Source organism: Syngnathus scovelli, chromosome 8 (genome assembly GCF_024217435.2).
Source record: "Syngnathus scovelli strain Florida chromosome 8, RoL_Ssco_1.2, whole genome shotgun sequence".
In the NCBI taxonomy this organism is placed as follows: Eukaryota; Metazoa; Chordata; class Actinopteri; order Syngnathiformes; family Syngnathidae; genus Syngnathus; species Syngnathus scovelli.
The window spans coordinates 2972272-2997366 of record NC_090854.1 but is presented as its reverse complement, the minus strand read 5'-3'; the positions used below and the strand labels follow the sequence as shown (position 1 = coordinate 2997366).

The 25095-nt window shown below is 44.1% G+C and overlaps 1 protein-coding gene and 1 long non-coding RNA gene across 12 annotated transcripts in view; one reads left to right on the top strand and one right to left on the bottom strand.

Moving 5' to 3' along the window:
• The window catches only part of LOC137840569 (uncharacterized), a 211741-nt gene that overhangs the window by 70277 nt on the left and 116369 nt on the right, over positions 1-25095 (top strand). The gene's annotated exons all lie outside the window — the stretch shown is intronic.
• The window catches only part of rab3gap1 (RAB3 GTPase activating protein subunit 1), a 168683-nt gene that overhangs the window by 53350 nt on the left and 90238 nt on the right, over positions 1-25095 (bottom strand). For 9 of the 10 annotated variants that reach the window (XM_068651739.1, XM_068651737.1, XM_068651738.1 and 6 more), the window contains one exon: positions 12874-13098. The exons of the other annotated variant lie outside the window; for it this stretch is intronic. In XM_068651739.1, the coding sequence (XP_068507840.1) occupies positions 12874-13098 (225 nt within the window). The remainder of the gene's footprint in view (positions 1-12873; positions 13099-25095) is intronic. 10 annotated transcript variants of the gene reach the window in all.

Here is a 25095-nt window from a genome sequence, read left to right as displayed (position 1 = left end):
TACACACCGTGTGTGTGTGTGTGCATGTGTGTGTATGTGAGAGAGAGTATTTTATTGTATAGTACTGCACATGTTTATCAGCATGTTAGTGTTTGAATGACTGCAATGTGTAAGTGTGCATTGTCTATGTTTATGTTGTGAATGAATATGTCAGAGAAAGAAATTGTAAATTCAGTATGAGTAAGTTAGCTGTGTGTGTGTGTGTGTTGTGTGTATGTGTGTGTGAGAAAGAAAGAGATTTATGTCAATGTCTTATTTAAATGTTTTTAGTTAATCTGCACATTGGAGACTGGTCAAACGCAATTTCAAACTTCTGTGGTAACCCTGTTACATAGGATTTTTGACAATAAAGTAAACTTGAACTTGAACTTGAACTTGATACAGTCGTATGCAAAAGTTCGGGCACCCCTGATCATTTTCAAGATTTACCTCTACATCATTGGTTGTTCGGATCAGCAATTTCAGTTGAATATATCTTATAGCAGACAAACACAGTGAAGCTATAGGAAGCGTTTAGAGGCTGTTATTTCTGCAAAAGGAGGATCTACTAAATATTGGTCATTTTTCTGTTGGAGTGCCCAAATTTATGCACCTGCTTACTTTTGTTCAAGTAATGATTGCACACTTTCTGTAAATCCTCTAAACTTCGTTTCACTTCTCAAATATTACTGTGTTTGTCGGCGATATGATATATTTAACTGAAATTGCCGATCCGAACAACCAATGAATTATAAAGGAAAATCATGAAAATGATCAGGAGTGCCCAAACTTTTGCATACGACTGTAACTATATTGTAGCGTTACCAAAGTACCAGGCAAGTCGTGGGTTTGGTAACCGGCTCTTTATTTCACAAAACAAGAGTTCAACATACGAGCCAACATACCGTGTGTGTAGCATCACTCCAACAAAGCGCCCCGGATCTCTCTTCCCGTCTCCCTCTTCGCGTCTCCCTCTTCCCGTCTCCTCCCCCCTGCTGCCTTCATGGCGGCCCGAGGCAATCGGAAACCACTGAACTCTAACAATATACAAGTTGCTACACAAAAAAAAAAACTATGTATCAAATAACTATACCATGCATGAAAAGTCGGGCGGCTCGGTGGGGCACTGATTAGCACGTCCGCCTCACAGTTAGGAGGGTGCCGGTTTGATTTCACCTCCAACCCTCCCTGTGTGGAGTTTGTGTGTTCTCCCCGTGCCCGCTTGGGTTTTCTCCAAGCACTCCGGTTTCCTCCCACATCCCAAAAACATGCTTGGTAGGCCAATTGAGCACTCCAAATTGCTCCTAGGTGTGAGAGAGAGTGTGGATGGTTGTTCGTCTCTGTGTGCCCTGTGATCGGCTGGCAACCGGTTCAGAGTGTCCCCCGCCTAATGCCCGATGACTGCTGGGATAGGCTCCAGCACGCCCGCAACCCTTGTAGGGACAAGCGGTATAGAAAATGGATGGATGGATACAGTGGGGCAAAAAAGTATTTAGTCAGCCACCAATTGTGCATGTTCTCCTACTTAAAAGATGAGAGATGCCTGTAATTTTCATCATAGGTACACCAACTATGAGAGACAAAATAAATTTAAAAACTCCAGAAAATCAAATTGTCTGATTTTTAAATAATTTATTTGGTGGAAAATAAGTATTTGGTCAATAACAAAAGTTCATATCAATACTTTGTTATATGTATACCCTTTGTTGGCAATGACAGAGGTCAAACGTTTTCCGAAAGTCTTCACAAGGTTTTCACACATCGTTGTTGGTATTTTGGCCCATTCGTCCATGCCGATCTGCTCAAGAGCAGTAATGTTTTGGGGCTGTCGCTGGGCAACACGTACTTTCAACTCCCTCCATAGATTTCTATAGGAGTGAGATCCGGAGACTGGCTAGGTATAAAAGGTAGAGTGGTGTTTGGTTTGTCCCACCCTAACGGATGTGATGTAATAGATGTAATAAAAAAATCATAGAAAATGGAGAAATCTGAACAGAGTAAAAAAATAGCCCCCCAAAACGATCATAACAGTATCTTTGCAGCACCTGGAGGGATATATTACACTTTTCTTCACTCCTGGACCAGCTCAGTGGCCTTGTGGTTTGAGTGTCCGCCCTGAGACTGGGAGGTCGTGGGTTCGATCCCCGGCCGAGTCATACCAACAAGACTATAAAATGGAACCCAATGCCTCCCTGCTTGACACTTAGCATGAAGGGTTGAATTGGGGATGCTGTGAGGAGCTGTGCCCCACAGTCATTATTACCAATGTATAGCTTCTACTATGGAAGCTCATCGGAGGACGACCTAACTTGGATACTCCAGATACGCAAGAAAATAACCTTAAAAGCAAAGAAAGTCTATTTTCCCTGATATGTGTTCTTTAACTCAGAGGGAAAAAAAGCAACATCACCAGCTGTCTATCACTAAGTTTCTGACACGACCACCACGAAAAAAACCAAGGGAAGAGTCTGTTACAATTGAGATTCCAGAGAGTGAGGACAAAGTTATGGAACCACCTGACACCTGGAGGGATATATTACACATTTCTACATTCTATGTTTTTGTGTTCCTAGATACACAAGAAAATAACTTTAAAAGCAAAAAAGGCTATTTTCCCTGATATATGTCCCTTAACTCAGAGAAATAAAAGTAACACCAGCAGCTGTCTATCACTAGGTTTCTGACACGACTACCAGGAAAAGAACCAATTGAGTTTCCAGAGAGTGAGGACAAAGTTATGGAACCACCTGACACCTGGAGGGATATATTACACATTTCTACATTCTATGTTTTTGTGTTCCTAGATACACAAGAAAATAACTTTAAAAGCAAAAAAGGCTATTTTCCCTGATATATGTCCCTTAACTCAGAGAAATAAAAGTAACACCAGCAGCTGTCTATCACTAGGTTTCTGACACGACTACCAGGAAAAGAACCAATTGAGTTTCCAGAGAGTGAGGACAAAGTTATGGAACCACCTGACAAATATGGCATCCGACCTTATGTAAGTAGTATAAATATATAAATAATTAAGAATGTTTCAGAAAGTCAGTTTGACCTTAAAATGTTTGAGTGTTTAAAAATACAAACCGGATTCGGTTGAAGTTGGGAAATTGTGTAAAATGTAAATAAAAACAAAATACAACGATTTGAAAATCCATCTCAACCCATATTCAATTGAATACACTACAAAGACAACATATTTAATGTTCAAACTGATAAACTTAATTGTTTTTTTGTCAAATAATAATGAACTTAGAATTTCATGGCTGCAACACGTCCAGTAGAAATTGGGAAAGGTGGCAAAATATACAGAGAAAGCTGAGAAAAGCTCATCAAACACCTACTTGGAACATCCCATATGTGGTCAGGCTAATTGAGAAGAGGTGGGTACCATGATTGGAGCCTCCCCAAACATGCTCAGTCTTTCACAAGCAAGGATGTGGTGAGGTTCACTACTTTATCCACAACTGCATGAGAAAATAGTTGAACAGTTTAACAACATTTCTCAAAACAAAATTGCAAGGAATTTAGGGATTTCAACATCTACGGTCCATAATATCATCAAAAGGTTCAGAGGATCTGGTGAAATCACTGCATGTAAGCGCCACGGCCGGAAACCAAGACTGAATGACCATGACCTTCGATCCCTCAGACGGCACTGCCTTAAAAACCGACATGAGTGTGTAACGGATATCACCAAATGGGCTCAGGAAAACTTCAGAAAACCACTGTCAGTACATACAGTTCGTCAGTAAGCGCGGGTTAAAACTCTTCCATGTAAAGCAAAAGCCGTTTATGAACAACATCCGGAAAGGCCGTTGGGTTCTCTGGGCCCGAGCTCATGTGAAATGGACTAATGCACAATGGTGTTGTGTGGTCTGATGAGTCCACTTTTCAAATTGTTTTTGGAAACACTGGACGTCGTGGCCTCCGGACCAAAGAGGAAGCGGACCATCCGGACTGTTATCAACGCAAAGTTCAAAAGACAGCATCTGTGATGGTATGGGGGTGCATTAGTTCCCATGGCATGGGTGACTTAAATTTCTGTGAAGGCAACATAAATGCTGAAAAGTACATACAGACTTTGGAGCAACAGATGCTGCCATCCATGCGCCGTCTTTTTCGTGGACGCCGCTGCTTATTTCAGCAAGATAATGTCAAGCCACATTCTGCACGTGTTACAACAGCATGGTTTCGAAGTAAAAGAGTCCAGGTTCTCCCCTGGCCCGCTTGCAGTCCAGACCCGTCTCCCATTGAAAATGTGTGGCGCACTATGAAGCGTACAATATGACAGGGAAGACCCCGGACTGTTGGAACAACCGAAGCGGTTCATCAAGCAAGAATGGTAAAGAATTCCACATGAGAAGCTAAGAGAATTAGTCTCCTGTCTTCCAAAACGTTTATTGAGTGTTATTAAAAGGAAAGGTGATGTAACGAAGCGGTAAACATGCCCTTTCCCAACTTCTACTGCATGTGTTGCAGCCATGAAATTCAAAGTTAATTATTATTTGAATTTGAGTTTGAGCATTACATATGTTGTCTTTGTAGTGTATTCAATTGAATATAGGTTGAAAAGGATTTTCAAATCATTGTATTTTGTTTTTATTTACATTTTACACAATTTCCCAACTTCAACCGGATCTGGTTTGCATAAAAAAGTGTTTGAAAATACAATAAAGTGTTTAAAAATACAATAAAAGTTCATTTAAGTCTTGTGTGGATATTGTAACAATAAAGTTACTGCACATCGTGGATTTTCACGTATCGCAAGTGCTCTTGGAATTATCCGTGATAAACGAGGGATCACTGTACTTCAAAAACCTCCTCAATTCAAACGACACGCCTTCCAATGAGGACGCAGAGCCTGGAGATTGAGGTGGGCCCTTCCATCTCTGGGATTTAAGTCACAGAGGTGGTTTCAAAGTCAAAAAAAGTCAAAGTCAGCTTCATTGTCAATTTCTCCACATGCCAAAGACACACAAAGAAACCAAAATTTCGTTCCCCCCTATCCCACGGTGACAAGACATGGCCCACAACAGACAATCAAGTAAACAAGTAAACAACAGCGTGCTAAATAAATAATGAATAAATAACACAACAAATAAATAAATAAGAGGAGAAAAAAGGAGCAAATGAGCGTACAGCAGACATTCCAGAAAATAGCGCAACAGTGCCGCACGCTACGCAGAAGGGGGTAGCGAGTTCAGGGTCCTAACAGCCTGGAGAAAGAAGCTGTTGGCGAGTCTGGTGGTGCGGGAGCGCAGGCTCCTGTACCTCTTCCCAGAGGGCAGAAGGTCAAACAAAGAGTGAGCCGGGTGACTCACATCTCTCGCAATCGAGGTTGCCTTGCGGGCGAGATGGGAGGTGTAAATGTCCTTCAGGGAGGGGAGTGAAGCACCAATAATCTTACCAACCGTATTCACTATGCGCTGCAGGGCCTTCAAGTTCTGTTCAGTGCAGTTACCACCTCAGACAGCGATGCAACTGGTGAGGACGCTCTCAATGGTGCCACGGTAGAATGTAGACAGGACGACCTGAGGAGCACATGCGGAAGCTCAGGCGGCGCTGAGCTTTCTTTGCCAGTGACGAGGTGTTTGCGGACCAGGAGAGGTCCTCACTGATGTGCACCCCCAGGAACTTGGTGCAGCTCACCCTCTCCACCACAGCACCGTCGATGATCAGCGGCAGGTGTTTTGTGTGACCCTTCCGGAAGTCAACAATGATTTCCTTGGTCTTGTTTACGTTCAGCAGGAGGTTGTTGCCCCTGCACCACGTGGTCAGAAGGTCAACTTCCGACCTGTACCGAGTCTCGTCGCCCTTCGTGATGAGACCCACCAGAGTCGTGTCGTCAGCAAACTTCACTATGCGGTTGTCGCTGTAGGTCGCAGTGCAGTCATGCGTCAGCAGTGTGAAGAGCAATGGACTGAGCCAACACGCACCACCTGAGGCCTCTGACAGAGGAAGTCCAGTAGCCAGTTGCAGAGGGAGGTACTGAGGCCCAGCTTGTCGAGTTTGCAGATGAGTCGCTGCGGCACAATGGTGTTGAAGGCAGAGCTGAAGTCCACAAACAGCAACCTCACATATGAGTCCTTACTCTCCAGGTGGGTGAGGGCCGAGTGGAGGGCAGAGCAGATGGCATCCTCAGAGGACCGTTTGGCACGGTATGCAAACTGGAAAGGGTCAATGGTGGGGGGGAGAACGGATTTGATGTGATCCATGACAAGCCGCTCAAAGCACTTCATGATGATGGGCGTCAGTGCCACGGGGCGGTAGTCATTGAAGCAGGACGGTGCAGGTTTCTTCGGCACAGGAACGATGGTGGCAGCCTTGAAACACGAGGGGACGATGGCCTGCTGCAGGGAAATGTTAAAGATGTCCGTGAAGACACCCGACAGCTCCCCAGCGCAGTCCTTCAGCGCTCGACCCGGGATGTTGTCAGGGCCCGCCGCCTTACGGGTGTCAATAGCGGCAAGCGCCCTCCTCACTCCGTCGGCAGAGAGGCGCAGGGGCTGCTCGTGTGTGTGTGTGTGTGTGGGGGGGGGGGAGAGTGGTCTTAAGCGGGCAAGTGCTGTTCTGGGCGTCGAAGCGAGCAAAGAAGCGGTTTAGATCGTTCAGCAGACGGACGTCGCCCTCACAGCTCCTCGGCGCGGGCTTGTAGTCCGTGATGGTCTGAATGCCCTGCCAAAGGCTACGTGCGTCCTTGCTGTCCTTGAAGTGGGTGGAGACCTTGCACGAGAACGCCTTTTTCACTTCTTTGATGCCTCGGGACAGGTCGGCCCTCGCTGTCCTCAAGCCAGCCTCATCCCCCGCTCTGAAAGCCTTGTCCCTGGCCCTCAGTCTGAGGACAGCCCCTGTCAGTCACGGCTTCCAGTTCGCGCGAGTGACGACGGATTTTGAGCAAGTCACATCATCGATGCACTTCGTCATGTAAGAGGAAACAGAGTCAGTATACTCCTCTATGTCCGTCCGATCGTTGTAGGTGGCCGCCTGCTTAAACAAGTCCCAGTCAGTGGTGTCGAAGCAGTCACGAAGTGCATCGGAGGCACCCTCAGGCCACACCCGAACCCGCCTCCGAACCGGCCTGGATGCCTTTACCAATTGTCTGTATGCGGGCAAAAGCAAAACGGTGAGATGGTCAGAAAGCCCAAGATGGGGGTGGCTTTGAAAGCTCCCTTTTGCGCAGAGTAGACTAGGTCCAGGAAGCTGTCTCTACGTGTCGCAAAAGTAACATGCTGGTGAAGCCTCGGGAAAACAGACTTCAGGTTGGCATGATTAAAGTCTCCAGTGAAGATGGTGAAACCGTCAGGGTGTGCTGTCTGCTGTTCACTGACAGCCTGGTACAGTTCACCAAGCGCCACGATCCTGTCGCCTGCGATGTTGGAAGGCGGGATGTATACCGCGACTAGCAGAATCGCGGTAAATTCCCTCGGCAGGTAAAAAGGACGGCACTTGATGATCACAAACTCTGCAAGTGGCGAGCAGTGCTTACATACCACCACAGAGTCCCGGCACCATTCTTCTCGGATGTAGACGCATATTCCACCTCCTCGCAACTTTCCCCCTCGTACAATGGCACGGTCCGCCCGATAGCACGCTAGCCGCTCCAGATGCACGGCAGAGTCCGGAATATTGAATGTTAGTCTGACATCTGCAAGTTCCTTAAGTCTCAGGATGTTGTGGGGCTGTCCTGGTCGGCATGCCTCTACAACACCACATGGACATCAAGGACAATGCCTCTGGATCAGCAGACCAGGGTGTTGGTCCCCTTTTTAAGAAGACCGGAGCCTGTGTTCCAACTACAGAGGAATCACACTACTCAGCTTCCCTGGTAAGGTCGATTCAGGTGTGCTGGAGGGGAGGTTCCGACAGGAGGTAAAAGCTCAGATTCAGGAAGAGCAATGTGGTGGAACCCCTTGATAAGGGCAATCCAGTCCCTATACCGGTCAGAGTTTGGACCACAGTTCTGGCAGTAAGTTCAATTTGCTTGCAGTGAAGGCTGGAGTCTGCCAAGGCTGCCCTTTGTCATGAATTCTGTTTATAACATATAAACAGAATTTCTAGGTGCAGCTGGGGTGTTGTGGATATCCAGTTTGGTGACCTCAACATCCCATCTCTGCCTTTTGCTGATGATGTGGTTCTGTTGTCTTCTTCAAGCCGCAATTGTCAACTCTCACTGGAGCGGTTCGCCGGTTTGTGTGAAGTGACTCAGATGAAAATCAGTACCTCAAAATCGGAGACTATAGTAAAGGTAAGATAGGGCAGGAGATCAACAGGCAGATCGGTGCAGTGTCAGTTGTGATGCGGACTCTGTATCGGTGTGTCATGAACAAGGCGCTGAGCGGAAAAGCAAAGCTTAGAATTTACCGGTCAAGCGACGTCATCACCCTCACAAAAAGAACGAGATCCCGGATACAAGCGGTCGAAATTGATTTCCTCTGCACGTTGTCCAGGCTCTCTCTGAGAGATAGGGTGGGAAACTCGGTCATCCGCGAGGGACTCAGAGTCGAGCTGCTGCTCCACTGCGTTGAAAGGAGCCAAATACGGTGGCTCGGCCATCTGATTAGGATGCCTCCTGGAAATTTTATCTTTTTTTTTTTTTTTTTTTGGTATGGCGCTGCGGTGAGTGGCAGCCTCCCAGCAGTGTTCTCTTTTTTCTACTTTATTTCCTTCTTTTCTCCATTTTCTTTCTTTCTATTTGTCCTTTCGGCGATGCTGGTGCCTTCTACCGCACCTCGGCATGTGCAGATCGCTTCGGATCGGATATTTTTCTTCCCTGGGACCGGGATGGCTGCACTCGTCAGTCAGGACTGGCGTGACTCTACGACGGCTTCCGGCTCATCCGGCCGGTGCTGACCGGGTCCCTCGCCCTGGCCTCGGAGTCGCGGCGACCCCTGTGAGGAGTACGCTCCCTCGTACTCGTTGGAACCAACAACCTTCGCCGTGCCTGCCCCATGGTGACTATCTGCACGTGCCCCGACTGGATGCCCGGGACGTTGCTCACACAGTTGCCTGTTTTGTGATGTTTTCCCCAATTCACGACCACGGTCCATTGGGCACCGTTGAACTTGACTGCCCTTACACCCGGCCGGGTCATACCAAAGACTATAAAAATGGGATCCATTGCCTCCCTCCTGCTTGGCACTCAGCATTAAGGGTTGGAATTGGGGGGTTAGATCACCAAATGATTCCCGAGTGCGGCACTGCTCCCCTCTCCCCCAGGGGATGGATCAAAATCACACGGGGATGGGTTAAATGCAGAGGACAAATTTTACCACACCCAAATTCAAGATTCAAGAGTTTTTTATTCGCCATGTTTGAGCGTGCCAAAAAAGGAATTTGACTTCGGTAAATCACAGCCTCTGTTCAACATTTAGGTGACTAACAACAACACTCAGGACATGTGAAGAACGAAAGATATTCTCAAACACCCCCTGATCTTAAACTGATCTTAAACTCCCAAGAGGGCAAGGAAAAACTCAAAACTCCAGCTAGGGGAAATGAGAAACCTTGAGAAGAGACCACAGATGGGAGGGTCCCTCTTCTAGGATGACCAGGCTGCAATGGATGCAGAGAGGACACACAGTACAAACAGTGTAGACAAAAAAGGTGTGGAAAGCGGGATGTTATTGCACAGTAATGACTCTGAGACTCTAAGAGTGGTGTGAGTTCATCAGAGCGACAGCCTGGGGGAAGAAGCTGTCTCTGTGTCTGCTGGTTTTAGTGTACAGAGCTCTATAACGACGTGTGTGTAACGACGATCATTGGGACTTTATGGACCCCGTGGAGGATTTTGTGTGTTTTGGGGTGTTCTTGGTATTGAGGGGGGCTGGTTGGCCGCTGTTACTTATTTTTTCCTTTGTCTTGTTGCTTTGCTTTTAATGGCTTTTAACTTCCTCCCTTATTGGCTTTCTTTGTGGCGCTGTTGTGTGGGAGCCTTATAGGAGCCTAGTGGGTTGCGCTCATGTCATCTGTGTGTCTTTTATATACCCGCTCTGTGGTATGAATACTGCTGGGGCCTGAATTTCCCCACCCCCAGGATCAATAAATGTTCAATCAATCAATCAATCAATCAATCAATCAATCAATCAATCAATCAATCAATCAATCAATCAATCAATCAATCAAGCCAGCCTCCCTGGCATGTCCCACTGATAGGAGATCACCGGGACAACCTAGGACACGCTAGAGTGATGTGAGTCACCCTGCTCACTCTTTGTTTGATCTTCTGCCCTCTGGGAAGAGGTACAGGAGCCTGCGCTCCCGCACCGCCAGACTCACCAACAGCTTCATTCTCCAGGCTGTTAGGATCCTGAACTCTCTTCTCCCTTCTGCGTAGCGCCCTGTACTTATTTATTGTGTTACCGTATTTGCCGGTGTATTGGTCGACCTTTTTCGATCCAAAATCGACCGAAAAAAATCGACCTCGACTTATACACCGAGTCATAAAATCTAACTTCGTATTCATCGCTTCAAATGTGATGGTAACCAAGGCTGTTTCTCATGCATCTCATTGTGCGTGGGTGTGCGTCCGTCAGGCTCATCAAACAGCAGAAACTGAATCATTATAAAGCGTTCGTCGCATTAACACGCATCCTCAGCAACAATTTCAAATATTCTCACCTCAATAACGGACATAGAAAGCCAGGCAGCGACGATGACTGCTAGGGGGAAGTACTGGGTATTGAGCGAATGTGCGAGTCATCGCGCGTCAAGCAACGACAATAACTACCGGTACGTAAACATTCAATCACCATGTCTAAATGAATGTCGTTGGCACTTAGAAAATATTCGCCAAACTTGGCCAGACTTCCAGGGGAAGAGGCCGAATTTTCACTTGTTCTGGCCGACCGGAGGAACCAGCCGAGGCGGACACTTTACGGTGGGCGGTTGAGTCGTTGGCACTTAGAAAATATTTGCCAAACTTGGCCAGACTTCCAGGGGAAGAGGCCGAATTTTCACTTGTGGTGGCCGACATGGGGAAGCAGCCGAGGCGGACACTTTACGGCGGTTGAGTCGTTGGCACTTAGAAAATATTCGCCAAACTTGGCCGGACTTCCAGGGGAAGAGGCCGAATTTTCACTTGTTCTGGCCGACATGGGGAACCAGCCGAGGCGGACTCTTTATGGCGCAAGAGCCGTTGGCACTTAGAAAATTTGAACCGGGCGGCGTGCGCGAGTGCGCGGCCCGGTGGAAGTCGAATGAGGCTCCGCGATTTCATCCGCGGTGCTTATAAAGTGCCGATCCGCTCGGCCGGAGCTATTTTCGGCCACCCGGCGCGTGTGCACAGCCTCCCGGCTGTGCCGGGCGGCGTGCGCGAGCTCGCCGGCTGCTGGAAGTCGGATGAGGCTCCGCGATCTCCTCCGCGGTGCTTATAAACAGCCGATCCGCTCCGTGGGAGGTATTCCCGGCCACTTGGCGCGTGCGCATGGCCTCCCGGATGTGCCGGGCGGCGTGCGCGAGCTCGCCGGCTGCTGGAAGTCGAATGAGGCTCTGCGATCTCTTCCGCGGTGCTTATAAAGAGCCGGTCCGCTCGGCGGGAGCTATTTCCGGCCACTTGGCGCGTGTGCACGGCCTCCCGGTGGTGCCGGGCGGCGTGCGCGAGTGCGCTGGCCGCTGGAAGTCGAATGAGGCTCCGCGATCTCCTCCGCGGTGCTTATAAAGTGCCGATCCGCTCGGCTTGGAGCTATTTCCGGCCTCCCGGTGGTGCCGGGCGGCGTGCGCGAGCTCGCCGGCCGCTGGAAGTCGAATGAGGCTCCGCGATCTCCTCCGCGGTGCTTATAAACAGCCGCATGCGCAAGGCCTCCCGGAATTTGAACACATTTCGTCAATAAATTTCACATATTGAATTTTGAAGTTTAATATAATGCAACAATGGAGCTCGACTTATACAAAGGATATATCATAAAATCGTAAATTTCCGTCGAATTTTAGGGGGTCGACTTATACACCGGCAAATACGGTATTTGTTTATTTATTAATCACTCTTATTTATTCATTGATTGTGCCTTCTTGTTTTATTTTTCTAGTGTTGTTTACTTGTATGTACATTGTGAACTATGTCTTGTCACCGTGGGATAGTGGGAACGTAATTTCGATGTCTTTGTTTATGTGAAGAAATTGACAATAAAGCAGACTTTGACAAACTGTCTTCCAGCCTTGAGATCCCTCAGCAAGAGCTGGAAGAGTGGCCGGGGAAAGGTAAGCTGCTACAGCCGCAGCCCGACCCTGGATAAGCGGTGGATAATGGATGGCTGGATGGATAAGTAAATAAATTTAGAAAAAGCATGATACTCTTGACATTCCCATAAATATCTGCAAAACAGTGAGGCCCCGAAAAGTGAACCTCGATATAACGAGAGGACACTGTAAATAGAAAAGTGCTATATAAATTAACGTTGATTGATCATTGACCACAATATGCTTCACCAAGTTTTTGCAAGCTATAATATTTGTCATTTTTTCACACGTTCTGAATGTTGTTAGTCACCTAAATGTTGAACGGGCTGCGATGTACCGAAGTAAAATTCCTTGTTTGGCACGCCAATCTTGAATGAGCTAGCCTGTTGGCACTTCTGTTTGTTCGTAGCGCATTGAAATTGGTTATTTTAGAAAAACTCCTTCAAAATGACCCAGAGTGTGCCATGATTGACTTTTTTCTGCTTGTGAACCTCCTCAGTGCTGCTCCTTGACTCAGTCGGATAGCTCATCACCAAAGCGACATATATGTCCACACTACAAGTAGTTTGACTGGGCCCAGTTGTCATTGATTTGTTGGTTTGCAGTGCAATGCATTATGTTATATACAAATAAAAATGCAATTATTATACATTAATTTATACTTTGACTTTGACTTATGTGCTAATAATTTGAAGGGTCCAAGCATTTTCTGACCTTTTCTGCTTCTTTGGTATCATCAAAAAGCCTTCTCTGGCGATGTGCAGGTATAGCCTTGGCATTCTCCCAAGTTTCTACCCATATGTTGCCTGGAATTTTCATCCTTGGACTTAGCTTGCCTTTCAAGACTGTTTGACCGTTCTCGTTGACGATCTCCTCCAAAAAATCCCTGGGAGAGTACCAACGGACGAAGTCCTCAAGAACAGAACCTGGGTTGGCTGCCTATGGAGGAAAATGAAAATTATTTATTCAATCATCAGCAAGAAAAATGGGATAAAACATGCAACACAACTATGCAAGACGGGGACGGGGGTAAATTACCTTACTACATAAGCATTACCCAAATTTATTTATCATGTTTATTATCCGGCTCGGTGGCGCACTGGGTAGCACGTCCGCCTCACAGTTAGGAGGGTGCGGGTTCGATTCCACCTCCGGCCCTCCCTGTGTGGAGTTTGCATGTTCTCCCCGGGCCCGCGTGGGTTTTCTCCGGGCGCTCCGGTTTCCTCCCACATTCCAAAAACATGGTAGGCCGATTGAAGACTCCAAATTGTCCCTAGGTGTGAGTGTGAGTGTGAATGGTTGTCTGTTTCTGTGTGCCCTGCGATTGGCTGGCAACCGGTTCAGGGTGTCCCCCGCCTACTGCCCGATGACGGCTGGGATAGGCTCCAGCACGCCCGCGACCCCCGTGGGGACTAAGCGGTTCAGAAAATGGATGGATGGATGGATGTTTATTATCCCTGATTTCATTTTCACAAGTCTTGGGATTTATTGTGTCTAACCTGGGATTTCGGAGATTGTATTTTATGCCATGTCATACAGAAATGAGTGTTGGTTTGACAAAACCTCCTTGGATCGTTGTATACGTGAGGAAAGGGAAAACCATTGAATCTTTGTAAACACAAGTTCATATGTAACAACAACAAGAAAATCATTTATTTAGGTAACAAAAACAACAATGTATTACATCAATAGCAATTGGGGGGGTTAAACAAATACTGGTGGCTCCCGTGGGCTTTGGCCTCTTAGGGGCAGTTTGGTGCTGTGCATGGATAACGTACACAAGGAAAAAGTTGCAATTGAACACTTAATACAACTTGTTTTTCAGATATTGGGAAGAATTTACTCAAATTTGCTTTTGAGTATTGTTATCGTACTTGCCTGAATGTTTTTCCACAGTCTGTGTTTGTGAATATTTGCAACCTATGAGAATAACACCAACAAAGACAATACTAATTTTATCATTAGCATTTGAATGAGATCCACCAATGACTTTAGCATTAGCATTAACAATGTTTTAAAGAAAAAAAGCATCTTCATTATTTAAATATACAATGTGTGTAATTATTTTACTTGTGTTGTTAGTTTTACAGTAAACTCCAACAACAGTTTCACAAAAAGGCTAAAAATGTGCAATAGCCTATCATGCCGCAAAGTAGGTTCAAACCGTGTGTTTGTACTGTTGCCACGCAACTGCATGCAATTGTTTATAGGTTAGCAATAATTGCCCCCCCCCCCCCCCCCACACACACACACACACACACGCACGCACGCGCACACACACACACGCACATGCATACACACATACGCACACGCACACACGCATTTAAACACTGAGGCCTGGTGATGGGTCTGGACAAGACTATTTATAGATTTGAAAGAAGAAAAAAAGAATCCACTGTGAGATTTTGCATTCTCTTAAAATGTTACATACTGTAATTAAAATACATTAATATAAACAGCAAATTGTCTTTGCATTGGGTCTTTTCCCATTTACTGCCACCTCTGTGTTAAAGGACGCGTATCATGGAAAATCGTCTTTATTTTGCTTTTAAAATCATTTTCTTGTGTATCTGGAGTATCCAGGAGTGTAGAAAAGTGTAATATATCCCTCCAGGTGCTGCAGATATACTGTTATGATCGTTTTGGGGGCTATTTTTTTACTCTGTTCAGATTTCTCCGTTTTCTAGGACGTTTTTTTTTTTTTATCACATCACATCCGTTGGGGCAGGACAAACCAAACAAGGTCATGGTTGCTGCCAAACGGAAATCTGAGTAATAAACAAGGCGGATTTGCAAATCCGCCATGTTAAGGACGAATCCGCCTTGTTTATTAATCGGTGAGACTTTTGTAGTCCAAACAACTCAAGGGTGCTGAAGTGGAGAGATCAAAATGTTCCGTTGTTGATTGCATCAATCCACACAAATCATTGCATCATCCCCCAACACCAGAACCTCAAAGAAGTGCCTGGTCAAATTTAATTTTTCCATCATAGTGCACGTCTGTGGGCAAAGTCCTGCTTGTTAAGCAGTGTTTCAGAAATCTTGTCAAGATGGAGAAGGGTTTGTCAAAAGACTTCGTTGATGGTTCAGTTCCTTCAATCTACCAACGGGATTCAGTTGAAGTTGGGAAATTGTGTAAAATGTAAATAAAAACAAACATTAGAAAATCCTTCTCAACCCCTATTCAATTGAATACACTACAAAGACAACACATTTTACGTTCAAACTGATAAACTTAATTGTTTTTTGCCAAACAATAATTAACTTAGAATTTCATGGCTGCAACACGTCCAGTAGAAGTTGGGAAAGGTGGCAAAAATACTGAGAAAGCTGAGAAAAGCTCATCAAACACCTATTTGGAACATCCCACATGTGATCAGGCTAATTGGGAACAGGTGGGTACCATGATTGAGTATGAAGGGAGCCTCCCCAAACATTCACAACAAAGGATGGGGCGAGGTTCACGACTTTGTCCACAACTGCGTGAGAAAATAGTTGAACAGTTTAAGAACATTTTTCAAAGCAAAATTGCAAGGAATTTAGGGATTTCAACATCTACGGTCCATAATATCATCAAAAGGTTCAGAGAATCTGGTGAAATCACTGCACGTAAGCGCCACGGCCAGAAACCAAGACTGAATGACCGTGACCTTCGATCCCTCAGACGGCACTGCCTTAAAAACCGACATGAGTGTGTAAAGGATATCACCAAATGGGCTCAGGAAAACTTCAGAAAACCACTGTCAGTAAATACAGTTCGTCACTACATCAGTAAGTGCGGGTTAAAACTCTACCATGCAAAGCAAAAGCCGTTTATGAACAACATCCAGAAACGCCGCCGGGTTCTCTGTGCTCATGTGAAATGGACTGATGCACAATGGAAAAGTGTTTTGTGGGTGACTTACAATTTTGTGAAGGCAACATAAATGCTACTTACAGATTTTGGAGCAACATATACTGCCATCCAAGCGACGTCTTTTTCATGGATGTCGCTGCTTATTTCAGCAAGATAATGCCAAGCCACATTCTGCACGTGTTACAACAGCGTGGCTTCGAAGTAAAAGAGTCCAGGTTCTCCCCTGGCTCGCTTGCAGTCCAGACCTGTCTCCCTTTAAAAATGTGTGGTGCATTATGAAGCGTAAAATACGATAGGGAAGACCCCGGACTGTTGAACAACTGAAGCGGTTCATCAAGCAAGAATGGGAAATAATTCCACGAGAAGCTCAGAGAATAAGTCTCCTCCCTTCCAAAACGTTTGAGTGTTATTAAAAGGAAACGTGATGTAACGAAGTGGTAAACATGCCCTTTCTCAATTTCTACTGCACGTGTTGCAGCCATGAAATTCTAAGTTAATTATTATTTGAAAAATAAAATAATGTTTATGAGTTTGAGCATTAAGTATGTTGTCTTTGTAGTGTATTCAGTTGAATATAGATTGAAAAGGATTTTCCAAATCATTGCATTTTGTTTTTATTTACATTTTACACAATTTCCCAACTTCAACCGAATCTGGTTTGTATGAAAACGACAGACACAATAAAGTGGTCAGGTTGAGACGACACAAAAATAATAAACTGTATTTCACTTTAACAATATTGTGTATCTGCATTCGTTTTCATAGCATTAGCGTCAGTGTTTCTGCTAATTTTGGAGCTGTGCACTCTATGTTTTCACTTCTTGTGGGTGTATTTTGAGTAGTTGTATCACATGAATTGCATCAAAGGTGCTGTTTTATTCATGGGCAACACAATATGTTCAATGCATTCATTAGCTTCTCGCTAACGCTAGCATTCGCTTACTTCGTACCTTGATTGCAGTGCTTGTTTACAAGATGTCTATAGCATTACCATCAGTCTTTCTGCTGATTTTGAAGTCGTGCGGTCTATGTTTTCACTTCTTGAGAGTGTAATTTGAATAGTTGTATGCATCGAAGGTGCTGGATTATTCTTAGGTACCGTATTTTTTGGACTAAAAGTCGCTCCGGAATAAACGCAGCATCAGCCATAAAATGCACAATAAAGTGAAAAAAAACCCATATATAAGTCACTCCGGAGTATAAGTTGCATTTTGGGGGAAATTTATTCGACAAAATCCAACACCAAGAACAGACATGAACGAGCAACAACAGGCTAAACGATACGGTATGCTAACGTGACATAAACACAAACGAGAAGCTGAGAACGCGCCTGATGTAACATTAACAGTTATTCAAATAACTATAACAAATAACACCTTTATCAAACCATCTGTGTCACTCCAAATCATTAAAGCCATCGATCGAGTTGGTCCTCCTTTATGTAAACAAGTCCGACGTCAGCGGCGCGTTGCAGTTCACATTTTTCTACAGGCTCATATAACAATATATAAACTATGTATGAAATAACAATAATATAAACTAAACAACAATTTTATCGAACCATCCGTGTCACTCCAAATCAATAAATCCATCAGAATCTTCGTCTTCTGTGTCACTTGAAAAAAGAAAAAAAAAAGAAAAAAAAACAGCTGTTGACGCCGGAAAGACTACGTGTGCCGCGGACGTCAGACTAGATGTATCAAATAAATGTAATATGAACAACAATTTTATCAAACCATCCGTGTCACTTCAAATCAATAAATTCATCAGAATCTTCGTCTTCCGTGTCACTTAAAAAACACACGCACGCATGCGCACACACGCACACGCACACACACACACACGCACACACACACACACACACACACACACACACACACACACACACACACACACACACACACACACACACACACACACACACACACACACACACACAAACACAGCTGTTGACACCGGAACTACTTGAGCCGCTGACGTCAGACTAGATATATCAAATAAATGTAATATAAACAACAATTTTAACGAACCATCCGTGTCACTCCAAATCATTAAATCCACTGGAATATTCATCCTTGGTGTCAAAAAAACAAAAAACAAAAAAAAACAGCTGTCGATTCCAAACCTACGTGCGCGCTGACGTCAGCCTCGTTGTCAGTTGGTGGCTCCAATTATTACACAGATCTACGTATATAACTATATTGTAGCGTTACCAAAGTACCAGGCAAGACATGGGATTGATAACCGGCTCTTTATTTCACAAATCAAGAGCTCAACATGTGAGCCAACACACGCAAGTGCCCTGGATCGCTCTTATAAGTCACATAAGTCGCTCCTGAGTATAAGTCGCCCCCCAACCCAAAGTATGAAAAAAAAAACTTGACTTATAGTCCAAAAAATACGGTAATACAATGTGTTTAATGCATTCGTTAGCTTCTCGCTAACACTAGCGCTAGCATTAGCTTACCTCGTAGCTTGTGCAGTGCTTGTTTACAAGTTGTTCATAAATATTCTGAGGGGATTTATTTTATTACGTGTCATGTATGGTTGTATGGACAAGTCTTCTGTTGTTGACATCTTTTAATCAATCAAAAACTTTGTGGCACAAGTATACGCTACCTTGACTAAAAAAACTACAAATGTTAATGGGAAAGGGAGGCGCACATCTTGCAGCCTGGTGGGTGTGATGTGTGAAGTATCTCATTTGCATTTAAAGAGACCGCACCAAAACGGCTTGCTCTGAGCCACACCTCATAACAAGTAGAAAAGATGGACCTGTGATGGTATCAAAGCGAGGAATTCAAACAAAAGCATTGTTGTTCCACTTTATATAGATCACAACTATTTTGTGACCGACCTTCCACTCAGTCGATGAGTTCAAGAAATGTTTTGCTCGAAAGATTCAATCCATTAGGGATGAGCTCACGATGACCGTTCCAATCACTCCGTCAAGACCGCCGATTACGGGAGCTGACAATCATGCAATACCCCTCTAAAATTTTAAAAGTGTGTCCTATGAAAGGCTTACACAATTGGGAGGGGCGGCTAAACAAACGTGTTTACTCAACCCGCTTCCAGCCAAACTCCTTAAAGAATTATTTCAGATTTTAGGACCGTCCATCTTAAATATAATTAATCCGTCCGTCTCCTCCGCCAACAGCCTTTAAAACCGCTATCATTAAACCGCTACTTAAGCAACCAAATCTCGACCCGGATTGTCTCAGTAATTATAGGCCGGTTTCAAATCTCCCATTCATAGCAAAAATTCTTGAAAAAGTAGTAGCGCAGTGTTAGGGTTTTTCAAATTATCCTTATCGTATGATTATGTTGGAATGCAACCGGTAATAAATAACCTACCTTGTCTCATCCTACACAAGGTTGTAAAACACCCCCTGATATGTTTTGACTAGAGCACAAGGGCTTCCTATTCAGTCTACTCTTACCCCCACTCTTTCTCTTAATAAATATGCCTTTGCAGTTGGGAGAGGCTCCAGATTTCATTCCTGTAGCGAGTGATCTCTCCACCTGCAGGTGTCTAAAAGAACTTGCTTGTCTTCCGTGTGGTTCTTGCAAAATAAGTTGGAGTGAGCAAATCTCTAACATTTTGGTGCCGAAACCCGGGACCCCTCCCTCATACCCGCTATCTGTCTGACGAAGAAGGACGTGCTGCATTGTCGACAAGCCAGCGTCCACTAGGAGGACCTGGAGGAGAAAGTCCTGGGAAGAGAATTCTTCGCTGGGCCAGCATCTTAGGTCTGCCTTCGTCTGACAGAGGTGGATTGACGGGACCCGGCAGTGCAACGAACCAGGGGACAAGTAGACTTAGACTTAGACTTAGACTCAACTTTATTAATCCCTTGGGATTACTCCTTCAGGGAAATTCTGTAAATTAAAGGCCTGAAGTTGTGTTGTGTTGTTAAACGCGTAACACATAGAGGTGCACGGGAGCCAGCTTGGGTTCAAGTCCCAGTGGAAGAAACAGGCTAAGAAAGGCAGAGCTTCTTTTTCGTTCATCGAAGAAGTGTGTAGACTCTTCTTTGTCTGTTTTTCCGAGCTGAGGGATCTGGCTTGCGTTAGAGTCCCAGTGGAAGGAACGTGCTAAGAAACACGGAGCTTCTTTTTTGTTAATCAAAGAAGGGCGTAGATTTTTCTTTATGTTTTTCCAAGCCAAAGAATAGCTTGGGTGCAAGTCCCAGTGGAAGAAACGGGCTAAGAAAAACAGAGCTTCTTTTTCTTAATTGAAGGAGGGCGTAGATTTTTTCTTTAGTCCGTTTTTCCAAAGCTGTTTGGGAGGGTTTTACACCCATCCCTGGATAGGCCTGAAAAAAAAGCGCTGGAGTTTGTGTGATTGAGTGTGTGACTGGTAGGATAAATTGACTAAAAAGCAGTTCTAGCGTTTATCCACGGCAATAAAACAGGCTAGTAATCTGTTGAAAGGTCAATTTAAACCTGCATTGAGGATCCTCAAAAAAAAAAAAAAAAAAAAAAAAAAAAATTGAAAAAAAAAGTAAAACAAACTACTAAAATTAAGATTTTATTACTGCACTTTGTCCGCACTACTGTTTCTGATTATTTCATCTACTTTTCTACTAGTCGATTACTTGACTGTTACTTGTGTCTACCTCATGCACTGGATGGAGGTCTCCAATTTCATTGTACTATGTAGAATGACAATAAAGGTTTTCTGATTCTGAAATAAGATTGTTAGAGCCCCTGTCCACACAAGAAGTATGACAATGCTGTTTGTAAGCCCAATTACAAATGAATAGGGATCAAATTGTGTTACACTGAAGTTAAAATATGCAAATCAAGTGGTAAAGAAATGCAACTTGCTTCTAGAAGATAAATAAATAAAATTAGAATGTGCTGTCCTCGTGTGCATGGGAGGGACCAGCTCATGATCGACCACAGGAAATGGCCAGCCTGTGACGAATCATTGTTGCTGAGACCTACCTTCCGCACGCGAGAGCTGTGCATGTGTGTGCGTATGTGTTAAGTTGATGAAGATTGGCTAAACTTTGAGTATAAAGAAAATTGCTAGACTGTTGTCTATTCAATTTACACCGCAGAACAGAAACAATTTTGACAGATAAAAATGAAAGAAAAAGAGAGAAATCTGTTTGCGAGCAGAAACTAATCCACACTAGTGCATGTTAGTGTCAAGCCCTCATGAGAAATTCGGAGTTAACAAAACAACAGAACATGCTTTCAGGAATTGGGAGAAGCTAAATTGTGAATTTAAGATTTTGCAATGCTACATTTAATAGGAATAATTGATTGGTTGTGTTATAAGATTATGCAAAATTCTAATTGCAAGCTAAATCTGAGAGATTGAGTTCTTCAAATTTAAAAACAAAGAAAAAATTCAGATTAATTTGCCAGTTGTTTGTTTTAGTTACGTTTTTTTTTTTAATTGGTGGATTGTTCTAACAGGAAACTTGAGTTGAAAATGATATATGAATGTTGTGTGGTGAGCTTGGATGAAATGGGACCAATGTGATAAGAAGACTCCTTTTTGGAGACTGTATGAGATGCATATGATGAGCATTGATGAATGATTGCCTGAATGAAAGGTTGAATGGTTGAAGTCGTTGGCGACTACTATAGAAAATTAGTAGAGCGACTTTGATGAAAGAGTGATTTTGAGCAGGTTGAATGCTAAAAAGAAAACGTAGCTTTTGGATTGATCGTTAACTAGAGAAAAAACTGGAGAACCAGTAACACATTTAGAAGATGTGTGAACTGAGAAATTAAGAAGCGTTTTGGAAAGAAAGTCAAATTAAAAGATGATGAAATCATCAGTAATACAACACTTTACTACATATGGATTCTCTAAATCATACAATTGAGTAAAATAAAACATACGTTTTGATTCGTATTCAAATTTCTAAGATTCTTGTGATAAACAATGAGAAAACGATTGAAAAGTAACTAAAGAAACTACAAGAAAGTGAAAATGTCTAATCATTTGCTAGCTGAGTCACTCCCCATTCGGGGAGGGCATCCATTTACTTGCCAAGCTAGTTGTCAAAACAGTCCAATTGCCACGAAAAGTAGCTATGTGCACGTGTGCAGTACACACACACACACACACACACACACACACACACACACACACACACGAGACTGATAAGGTGCCAAGAGGTAACAAGCTTGCAGACAGAACCACAAAGCTGCAGCGCAAAAGACACTTCAAATTTTATACACACAAGAAGCAGATTAGATCACTGAAACATTTTTAAAGATGTGCAGCGACAAAGTCCATAGAGTGAAATTCAATTATGGACGAAAAGAGGGGCAAGATTAGAGAATGGCATCTATAAATGACCTACCCCACCAAAGAACCTATGCTAATGGTGAGCAATATTGAGCCATGCGTGTCACATGGCTCAAGAGGAGGAATAGTGGGGCAGGTCAGTCAGCTTTATACAACATATGGATTTGATTCATATTCAAAACAGTTTCAAAACAAAACAATTTTTTTTTGTACAGCTTGTTTCAACAAAAACAAAAACACTGAACGCCTCCAATTTAAAAGATCAATTTGACCTTTGCAGGATGATCTGCTGTGTCGGATCTGGACTGCCATGAAAGTATGATGTTTATATGTGTACTTTGTCAACAACCTCTGTAGATGTTAAAGAATGGGATGAATATCTAGAATGAATGTGGATAATTTGTTTCAGGTAACTAACTATAAGAGTAACTGAAAAAAGAAACAATTGATTGCTTATGGCAAAACAAGCTGCAAAGACAGAAAAAAAAATAAAATAAAATTGGATGTGTCATATGTATGGATTTGCGACCGATTATTTATGTTGTACCGTTGCCATTGACCAAAGATTGTGTGAAATCTGTCACGTCTACTGGATTGTGAAGTGTGACAGAGCAGTCTATATAATATCCATTGAGAGAAAAAAAAGAAAAAAAAGAAGCCATTGCTTTCAGAGAATGTAGTCAAGCGAAATTGTATATACATCAACATGCCAAGATCTGGGAAAAAAGCTGGTAAAAACCAAAATATCTTTAAATTTGAGAGGCGACGCTGATCTGACCGAAATTGATGCAATTGGAGTCCCTAGAGGAGTTCCTTATTAATAAGAATTAAATGACCAAATTGCAGCGGGATGGGAGTCCTCCATTTGCTGCTGGTGGACAGGATAAATTACATCCATTACAACATGCAGAAATTGGGCAAACGGACACAAGCGGGGCTCGAGGCAGTGCATAAACAGCTAGCCACGCCTTCCCTAATGTCGATCCAGAACAACAATGCTCATGATATGTTGTTGTCTGAGAAAGGAGGCGTCTGCGCAATGTTTGGAGAACAATGCTGCACCTTCATCCCCAACAACACCGCCCCTGATGGGAGCCTGACGGATTGCAGGCCTGCGATCCCTCAAAACGAGGATGAAAGAGCACTACAAGTGGATGAATGCTTTTGGGAAGTATAACACCATTGTGTCCTCAATTTTACCATCAGTTTCAGTGTTGCTGCTATGCTCACCTTGTATGGATGTTGCATACCGTGTCTTCGTGCTCTGTTTAATTGTCTCGCCACTACAGTAATATCGCCCATGGAGGACGAGATTGCTCAGATATACCTAATGTCTGAGCGGCAACATGATGATGTTGATGGCAAAATTCCTGCATCTGTGTTACCAGACTTTTCCCAGATCCATGGGATTCTGAATAATGACATCGCAACGTTTATCCTTTGGTGTAAACATATTTGTCCTCATGAATGTGATCCGACGACTGAGAGTCGAGAAAAGGGGTTGTTTACGGTGATGTGTGAATTTCAGCAAATATGTGATAAACAGTGGGGAAATGTCAGGATAATTAGTTTTGTAGAAGCGCTGGCCGGCCTGAACCGGAGGTCTCATACCTTCGCTCAAGGCCAACACATCTGCCAACACATCTGCCAGGTTTTAGGGAGTTCTTATACTCCCTTCCTTGTCTTATCTGTGAGAGGCCCTCAGTATTTATGAGCAGAACACCTTTGTTCTTTGTCTAGCTAAAGAGAAGTTCTTTATCTATTATGCCTTGTAGTTTCTATTTACGAATTGTTGTTGACCGGGACAGTTTTTAAGTTATCCCATATTTACTCAATGTTTTGTTAAGTAGACTTCATGCAAGTTATCTCACATCTGCTTAACGTTTGTTGGAGTGTATGCACGAGAGGTATCTGATGATTTACTCATCATTATTATTGTGTGAAACGTAGCAGGAAAGTCTAGAGCATTGTTTTACAGGGACACGGCATCCAGGAGTTGGATATCAACACTGTGCTGTCACAGTCAAAGATGCGGACCCTTACCGCCCTGGACTTGCAGACAGTGCCTGTGATCAGCTATTCTGGGCAAATCTCAATGTGACTGTTAGAGGATGAACAATACCACAAGTGGCCTACACAGAGAGACCAGCTGGAGTGAATTACACGTTACATCCAAGGTTTATCCGATGCTGCCCGCCAACCGGACAGGAGTGTGTGCACCAGTGTGGGTGACGGACCACACCTACAGGATACGACATCATCAGCTGACAGGAGCACACAACTCTTCTGGACGTCGACGCAGAGCAGTTGCAACCTTTGACCCTCATGACCCTGTCTGGGGTGCGAACGTTCCAGAGGACCATAAAGTATGGTCCGTCGGAGACAAAGTTGTCCTTGCGCTCTTCCCTCAGATTGGGGTTGGGAAACTATCGCTCTTCATCGAGACACTGAACTATCGTTTTCAATCCTTTGTGAATCTCTCACTGCAAGTCAACGATGGACAAAATAGAGAGATTCAGGCTATTGGACTGATGGTCTTGCAAAACAGGATGGTTCTGGACTTGTTGACGGCAGCACAAGGTGGTGTGTGCCACATCATTGGGACTTCCTGTTGCACATACATACCAGGAGAAAATGACACCCACATCAACGACGCCATGAATTCACTGAAGAACTTACAGCAGGCCATGTCTAATGACAAGGTCCCACATCAGTTTGATTTCTTTTCGTGGCTATTCTCTGGCAACTGGTGGCAACTGCTTTTGAAATTGCTGTCTCCTGTGCTTGTTGTGCTGGTGGTGTT